The 9,200-nt window shown below is 28.8% G+C and overlaps 1 protein-coding gene across 2 annotated transcripts; it reads right to left on the reverse strand.

Moving 5' to 3' along the window:
* Positions 1-2,535: 2,535 nt before the first annotated feature.
* LOC120076027 (uncharacterized) lies at positions 2,536-7,420 on the reverse strand. Of its 2 annotated transcripts, XM_039029811.2 has the most exons (4): positions 6,582-7,420; positions 3,900-3,995; positions 2,902-2,969; positions 2,536-2,788 (listed from the first exon to the last, which is right to left on the reverse strand). In XM_039029811.2, the coding sequence occupies exons 1-4, from the start codon at positions 7,209-7,211 to the stop codon at positions 2,674-2,676; spliced, it is 909 nt and encodes a 302-aa protein (XP_038885739.1). In that variant the 5' UTR covers positions 7,212-7,420; the 3' UTR covers positions 2,536-2,673. The 2 variants fall into 2 exon arrangements, with proteins under 2 accessions (XP_038885739.1, XP_038885740.1); XM_039029812.2 differs by lacking the exon at positions 2,902-2,969 and having other exon boundaries at positions 6,582-7,398.
* Between the last annotated feature and the right edge of the window lie 1,780 nt (positions 7,421-9,200).

The following is a 9,200-nucleotide window of genomic DNA, read 5'->3' on the forward strand; positions in this document are numbered from 1 at the left end:
TAGAGGTGTAAAATTAAGCCATTTCTGGAAGATATTATGGAAGAAATTTGACACGACACTCAAGTACAGTTCCACTGCTCATCCTCAAACCGATGGTCCGATGGAGGTAACAAATAGAACATTTGACAATCTAATTTGATGCCTTTCCGGAGACCATCCTAAACAATGGGATCTTATTTTGGTACAAGTTGAATTTGCTTTCAACTTCTTGAAAAATAGTTCAACAGAAAAGTGTCCCTTCGAGGTAGTTTATACTAAAATGCCAAGGCTAACAGTTGATCTAGTAGCTCACTTATGTTGATCTTAGTAGTGAAGCTAAAAATATGGCTGATAGGATTGTTGAACTTCACAAAGAAGTCCAACAAAACATTGAACGCTCGAACGAAGCTTATAAGAAAGCAGTGAATAAACACCTTCGTCTTCATCAATATTATGTTGGTGACCAAGTGATAATTCATTTAAGAAAGGCTTGATATACTACAGGAACTTACAACAAATTCAAGAATAGGAAGCTGAGACCATTTCCTATAACTCAAGTTTATGGAGATAATGCTTGTCGTATTGAGTTACCTTCTGATATCCACATCAACCCTGTGTTTAACATTGCTGACATTCTTTCTTATCATGCTCTAGACGGGTTCCATTTAGCTCCTTAGGTCAAATCGAGGAAGAGTTTGGTTTTGTGGGGGTGGATTATGATGTAATAGGATTAAGGTAAATTAGGGAATTACGTGCAAATCCTTAATATATTAGGATTAGGATTAGTTTCTTGATTTATTAGGATTAGGATTAGTTTCTTCAATTTATTTGGGTTAGGAATAATTTCTTTGATTTATTAGGATTATGATTAATTTCTTTAATTAATTAGGATTAGGATTAGTTTACTTTCCAATTCTCTATTAATAGAGAGATTGTCTTCTTGTACCGACAAGTTTTGATTCATTAATAAAATTCTCTCATTTGGTATACACCATTTGGGGTAACTCGGGTCATTTATTTAAATTTTTGTTCTAAAAAGAAGTAAAATGTAAATTCGTAAAAATCTAATTTATTTCCATATATTGAAATTAAGATTAACAACTAAATTTCAGTTTATATAATGAAAATTTTCCTTTCAAAGTGCTAAGATTCTATTTTCAAAAGTTGTTAGAGAATAAATTATTTAAAAAATAATAAAATTAAATAAAACAAAATTCAATATATGTATAAATAATTGTACTATAAGTAACAAATATATATATATATTAAAGTTAATAATAAGTTTGGGTTGGTTTAGGTTGGTTTGGGTTATAATTGTCATGCGTTGGGTTGGTTCATAGGTTCGCCAACCCAACGCATGACATTTTCATTTATTTAAATCCAACCAAATCCGAATGAGTTGATAACCCAACCCAAATTGCATAGTTGGGTTGGGTTGATCGATTTTTTCAAGCCATCAAGTTCTTTGAACACCCCTAAAATTAATGAACTAGTTTTACTTTATTGTTATTAGTTTGTTAAAATTGATGAATTAACAATGGTAGAATTAGCTAAAGTGAGTCTGGCTAAGTGATATTGGCATGACCTCCGTTCTAAGAGGTCAGAAGTTCAATCCTGCATCTCGCAGTTCGTTGTTGTATTCGATGAAGGGAAAAAAAAAACCAACCATAAAAGTAAAAGATATGTAAACTTTAGAACATTTGATGGCACTTTCTCAAGTTCAAGTTGATTTTTTCCGGATAAAGCTAAGTATATTATTAAGAACAAAACGAATACAAACATAAAACCTACAACCATGAAAGATACAATTTAAGCAAAAGCTTATTTATAGGAGACACACCATGGATATGTAGTATTTTTGTTTCTCTCTCTCATTTATCTTCATTTTCGAAATAATATATATAATTGAAAGAGATCGAAAGTTCAAATCTTTATACTTTTTTGTTGTACTAAAAAATAATAAAATAAACTATTGATGCAAAACACCAAGAATATGTAATGACAACTAGTTGATTTTTTAAAATTAAGCTTATAGGTATTAATTTCATCTATTAATATATATTAATTTCTTTGTTTTGTAATTACCATTTTTACTAAAGTTTTCAAAAATTAGGGTGTTTATAGATTGGACTGGGTTGGGTTGAAAGACCGAACTTAATTGTTCAGGTTGTAAATTTTTTCAACCCAAATAACCCTTATTAAAAAGTGAACCCAACCCAACTATGAAATATTCGGGTTAGATTGGTTCAGGTTAATCGAGTCATTTATTTAAAATTTTATTCTAAAAAGAACAAAACGTAAATATATAAAAATTTAATTTAATTATTTTCCTATATTGAATTAAGATTAACAATAAACCAATCCAACTCATAAAATTTTCATTTATTTGAATCAAACCCAACCCAAATGAGTTGATAACCCAACCCATGTGGTTTAGGTTGAGTTGATCAATTTTTTTGAATCATCGGATTTTTTAAACAGTCCTATCAAAAATTAAGATACAAAAAAAGTAATTTTCAAAACAAGTTGTTTTTATTTTAAAATTCTAATTAAGAATTTACGAAACGATAGTATAGATATAAGAGAAAACTAAAACAAAATTATTGTGCAACGAACAAGAACAAAATATTGAAAATGGGAATTTAGAGTCTGATTAATTCATGAAGTGAGAAGTGAGAGAAGAAACAGTGTAAGTCAAGGCCCACATAAGAAAGTCTTAACAAGTCGATTGAATTCTGCAGGGGCTTCAATCTGCGGCACGTGCGAGGTGTCTTTCATCACTTCCAGTCTTGTCTTCTCCCCAATAATCCTTCAACACAACATTTATAAACTAATTAATTAAGCCCACCAAAATCTTAACAAATTATTACATCATTAATTGGTTTGAATTTATGGTTTAATTCATTAAAAAATGAAACTTACTCTTTGAGCTCTTTTGCCATTTCTAAGGGAAATAATTGGTCATGATCTCCCCATATTATCAATACCTCCTGCACATATTCATCCAATTCACTGACCAAATTTACAAAGGTAAAAATATGGGAGCTCTCTCTCTCTCCCTCAAATATAAAAAGATTACGTTAAAATGTCATTTTAATTTCAATACGGACTATACTTTAAATCTTATTTTATTATAGTTTATGTATATTCAAATGTATAAATTTAGTCTTTTTACCTTTAACAAAAGAAAAAACACTATTTAATTTGGTCATAAAGTTTTGAGGTTAGTTTTTACTAATTGGTTTCTAAGTCTCAAAATATTACATTTTTACTCACTTTTGAATTTAACATTCTACTTTGTTCACACGCTTTAAAATGCTACATTTTTTTTTTTTAAGTACAAAATGTTACATTTTTACCCTTGAACTTGAAGCTTTACTTCCCATTTGATCCCTAAACTTAAAGATTTACACTAATTTTGAAAAAAAAAAAAAAAAATTACTACATACTCACAGTTCCTAGTGTGTTAAGGTCCATTAGTTAATTTAAAAGAATTAAATAAATTTTACTAATTTCTTATGAATATTTAAATTTATAAAAACTAATAACATCATAATTATTTTAAAATAATCAACTAAAAGTTAACCCAAACGACAAATATTAGAGAGTAAAAGCGTCAAATATTAAAACCTAAAATCTAAGTAAAAATGAAACTTAAAATTCAAAAGATAAAAATGTAACCTTCTGAAATCTAAGGATCGAATGAAATTATCGAAAGTAAAAAAAGAAACATTTTGAAATCAATTTTCATCCAAAATAACAATAATTAAGATTTTTTTTCGAAGAGTGATCACAACAATAAATTTAAAATTAAAGTATGAATTAGCTTTTAAAATTTATTGAAAGAATAAAAATTGACATTTGAAAAGGAAGTAAAGTAGATGGAATTAAGTATGATAGAGTTAAAATGTAAAACCCACCTGGAAAAGTGGAGAGAGGCTGATAGTGTCTTCTCTCCCAAGTGTGAGCGACTTTAGGAGTTCAATCTTTTCCTCCCTCTTTTCCATGTACAATTTCTGGATTTTACATACACACATGTATTATTAGATTGTTTTCAAATAGAGAAAAATAAACAAATTTATTTATAAATATAGTAAAATGTCACTATCTATCAGTGATAGATCATGATATTTATCTATCAATATCTGTACAAGTTTTGATGTCTATCATGATTTATCATTGATAGACAGTGACATTTTCCTATACTTGAGAATATTTTTAGCAAATTTACTATTTGAAACAATTACCTTATATGATTACTCAATTTCATACACTAAGAGTTCGTTTGGATTGACTTATGAAAAAGTATTTTTCAAAAAACTCATTTTTATTTAAACACTTTTGATAAAATGATTAAAATACACTTGAAAAACTATTTTGAATGATTATCAAAAGCTTCGATTTCTTTTTAAATGATTTATTTTTTAAATTAAACACTTGAAACTATATTCTAAACAACATCTTACATGTACGCATATTTTCTGAATTAATTACAAACATAACCTAGAATGTGGAGATAACATATTAATTCTACAAAACAAAAAATTAACTGCCTGCATAATTAATTGCATAAGCAACTTGCAATATTTATGTTTATGTTATTATTATTATTATTATTATTAGGCAAGAAAAACATTCATTAATTATCAATAGAAAAAGTCTACAGGTCATATCGACCAGACCGCCAAAAGTCATCAATCTCATGAGCCGGGATATTATAAATATTATTATACACCTTGGGAGCATGCTTAAAATAAAATACAAAGCATCAAAATTATGTCTTTTTTCCTTCTTCTTTTAAAGGTCAAACCAAAAGTCACCTAACAAAACTTTTAAAAGGAAAAAATTATAAAAGTTTAGTTTTCATCATCCCTAAAACTCGATATTTTACAATTTTATTTTTAAATGCTCATATTTAGTTTTTTTTTCCTTTACTTTAAGTAAATATCAATTTATTCCACTAAATTTTAAGGTTGTATCAATTAAAATCATAAATTAATAAATGTATTAATTTAAATCATAAATTTTATCAAGTGTATATATTTACACCCTTCCTAGATTTCGGTTGACCGATATTATATGAAATTTATAATTTGAGTGATTTAAACTCCTAAATTTTAATAAGCCACTCAATTTAAACCCTTCACTACAATTACCTTTGAAAATCATTCATGCATTGATTCTCAAATACGTGTAGACTTCTTCACATGTCGATTTTACAAAATGAAGAATTAGAGTAAATGCATGAACGATTCTCAAAGAAAATTCCCACTCAATGTCTAAATTGATTCGTTTGTGAGAGTTTAAAATTTTAGTTGATCCAACTACAAGTATTGCTTTTCCAAACATAACGTAATGGATGGTAAACTGATACACTTACAAAGATTTAAAGTTTAAATTGATACCGTTATTAATTTTGATTTAAATTGATACAACCTCTAAAGTTTAGAATATAAATTAACAGTTTTCCAAATTTTCAATTAAATTTAATATTGATAGTGTGAAAACTAATTTAATGATTATAGTTCAATTCTTTTATCTCAATTAAATGATATTAAAATATTGAGTATGTAATAAAAAATCAAGGGTAAATATAAATCTTAAAATTAAAGACAGAAATAAAAACAAACTCAAAGTTCAGAAGTACAAAATGTTAGAAATTTAGAGACAAAATAAAACTAAATCCAAATTCCAAAAAGATCCAAAGGGCATTTTTTTCCAACTTTAAATTTGGGGAAGGTTTTTCCTACCAATAACTTTAGACGCATTAACTATTTCCCTTAGATACAGCGAACAAATCAACGCTACCATCTGCCTTTTAAATAATTAAATAATAACCCAAAATTCAAATTAAAATAACTATGTATGGTTCACCATCCAAGAAAACAAAACACACACGCCAACTTGGTTGATGTTTATATTTTGATTAAGAGAAGTTTGAGAAAAAATTAAAAAACCAAAATCAATCACGAAGGTAAAGAAAAAGAAAAAAAAGATCATATATATATGTGTGTATGCATATAAAGTCAACTTTCCATTAATTTAGAGAAAGTTGGTGATGAAACTAAAATGTTATTTAAAAGAAAAATACTTAGGCGATGAATAAAAATTTTAATATTGCAACTTTTTTAAAATGAATTTTTATTTTTATTATTTATTTATTTATTTTGGATAAAGAAAAATTGAGCAAGCATAGATCAAGCTATACCTAATCATTAGTCTTGCTAAAATCAATATTGAGATGTTAAAATATCGAATATGAAAACTCATAAATTAAAATAATATCCAACTCAAATTTTAAAGACTAAAAAGTATATTTGTCATTTTTTTAATAATAAAAAATATAGGTTAAAAAATAATTTTATTTAATGAAGAAGTTTCACAAAGGAACCAAATTTAGTTCCTCACCTCTTTGTTACAATTTACTTTTTATGCATCCAATTTTGTAACAATTTACTTTCAAAACTTTAATACGTTACCATTTAATCTAAATTTTTAATGTTAGATTTGATGTGTAATAACTAATAATCTATGTTTATATTTTAGTACTAAAAAAGCAAGAAATAAAAAATAAAAAATGATGTAACCATTTTTGTGCTTACATGGATAAAATCGTTCAAGAAGAAGTCCGGCATCCTTCTGCCAACTCCCTTGAATACAGCGAGCTTCATTAACGTCCGTAACTGTTCCGCCGTCACCGGCAGCAAAAATTCATCGATCTTTTCCACGTTAGCTCTTTTCAACATCGCGTCGTTATCTTTCCGTCTCATGTTAACACCGGAGCTTGCGATTATAACCTTCTCGATCCTCTCCGGCCAAATCCTCGCCATATGATACGCCACAAATCCGCCGTAGCTCGTTCCCAGCACCGAGTATTTCTTCACTCCGATCTTCTCCATAAGCTTTCCGACCGACATGGCCTGAAAAATCTCCGTCCTCTCCGCCGATTTGGTAGTCGAACCGCCGAAGAAGACGAGATCGGGAACGTAGACGTCGAAATCATCGGCGAGGAATTGGACTTGTTGACGCCATTGCCAAATGGCCATCGGGCCGAAGCCGTGGAGGAGGAGGAGGGAGGGTTTTGCGGTGGATTTATTGGGCTTAGGGCCCCAAAAGGCGATGGTTGTTTGGTCATCGATGTTGATGACTTGATGCGAAAGGCCGGCGGCGGAGAAGCAGCGGCGGAGATATCCGCCGTAGAAGGAAACGAGGCTGAGAAACGAGGGCCACATTAGAAATTATTTGAGCGGCGCCGATAATGGCGTGAGTTTTAAGGAGCGGAACGGCGAATCTTTTATATGGCTTTTCAACTCTAATACTTGTTGCTGTGACCCTTTTATCATCGGAATGAAAACACGGCAGAAACACGGGCCAAATATCTCTTTATTAAGGGGTTTCTAAGCAGACGGCCTAAAAAAGGGACTTTTATATTAAATTTGGACAATTATACTTCTTTTTCATCTATTTATATCCAATTTTCATAAAAATGAATTTAATATAATTTATTCACATTTCCAATTAGGGAGAAAAATATATTTATTGCAACTCTTTTTTCATTTTTCAATTATACAGAGAAAATGTATTATTTTATTTTTCATTTCATGGCTTTTCTAGTTTTTAATATTATGTGATATATACCTGGTTTGATTTTTAATATTATGTGATATATATTTTGTTTGTTTTGAGTATTATATGTTTTAATGTAATATATTACATTGTTTAGTTGGTATCACTTCTGACGGTAATATATTCTACGATGTTCTAATATGTATGTCAATATACCTTGAAATATTATCAATATACCTTGGAATATATACAAATAAATTGATAGAGTCCCATTTATATCAAATAAACGAATACATATATCGCAGTATATATTTTCCAATTTAAAGAGAAAAATGCATTCAATAAAAATTTATTTTTTTCATTTATGTTGGTTTTCACGTATCACCTTATTGGTTTTTTTATGGATCCATGGTTATTTAAAATATCCCTTATAACATTTTGTTTTGTTAGGTATTTGGAATATTCTAACCAATATGTGAAATAAACTATAATTTATAAATTAGAGGTTAACTCGATGCTCAACATAAATCACAGTATAAACCAATGTATGAAATATACCACATATATAAATCTTCATACATTTCATTTACATCACAGTATATATATCATATATACCATTTAAGTAGTCAAAAATCATTACAATCAAAATTTGTACATATCATAATATATGAAGTCTAAATAAATAAATAAATAATCTCGTTTATATCAATAAATGAATATATACATCACAGTATATATTAAGTTTCCTTAAAAAACTAAAAAATATATATACATAACACAGTATATATAAAAAATAAGAAAAATAAAACTAACAGTTGAATCAGGTTCGCTGTTTATTTGCTTTGAGTCCGTCGTCGCCATTCGTCTACTTTGAGTCTGTCATTGTCGTTCGTTCGCTCCATATCCGCCATCGTCATTCGTCCACTCTGAGTCCGCCTACATCGCCTGCGCGTCAATTCGCCCCACGTCGTTCGTGCCGTCCTATACTCGCCACACCGCTGGACAGTCCCACGTCGTTCGTATCTCACTTGCAACTCACATCGCCAGAATGAGAAAAGAGAGTGAGGAGAAAGAAATGATCTCAAAGCATCGGAAGAAAAAAAATATATGTATGGAGGAGAAAGAACTATATATATATATAGATGAGGGTTAAATTGTAAGTAACCACTTATATTAATGAAAATTGAGAGACCAATAGGTTTTTTTTTTTTTTTTTTTTAAAAAAAAGAAATATTAAAATATTAATGTAATATGGGCCTTTTTTTTAAGGTGTTTTATATAGAAACGGCCTTTATTAATGTCATGCTAATCCGATAACCTTTTTTTTAATGACTTCAAAATACTATACCTTTTTCTTGACCATTTTCAAACATAGGAAAATAAGAATTTATATACAAATAGAACAAAGTATTATAAAGACATCTATGAGTGTCTATCACTATATTTTATCAAAATCTACATAAATAAACAATGATATTTTGTTATATTTAAAAATATTTTTAACAATTTTATTATTTCTTTCTTTTAGTCAATATAGAACAAAAAAAAAATTACACTACCTTGTAGGGGTGTTCAAAAAACTTGATGACCCGAAAAAACCGATCAACCAAACCCAACCCGTGCGATTTCGGTTGGGTTGAGTTCAAATAAATGAA

Source organism: Benincasa hispida, chromosome 4, assembly GCF_027475165.1.
Source record: "Benincasa hispida cultivar pf3 chromosome 4, pf3_genome.v1.1, whole genome shotgun sequence".
Classification (NCBI taxonomy): Eukaryota; Viridiplantae; Streptophyta; class Magnoliopsida; order Cucurbitales; family Cucurbitaceae; genus Benincasa; species Benincasa hispida.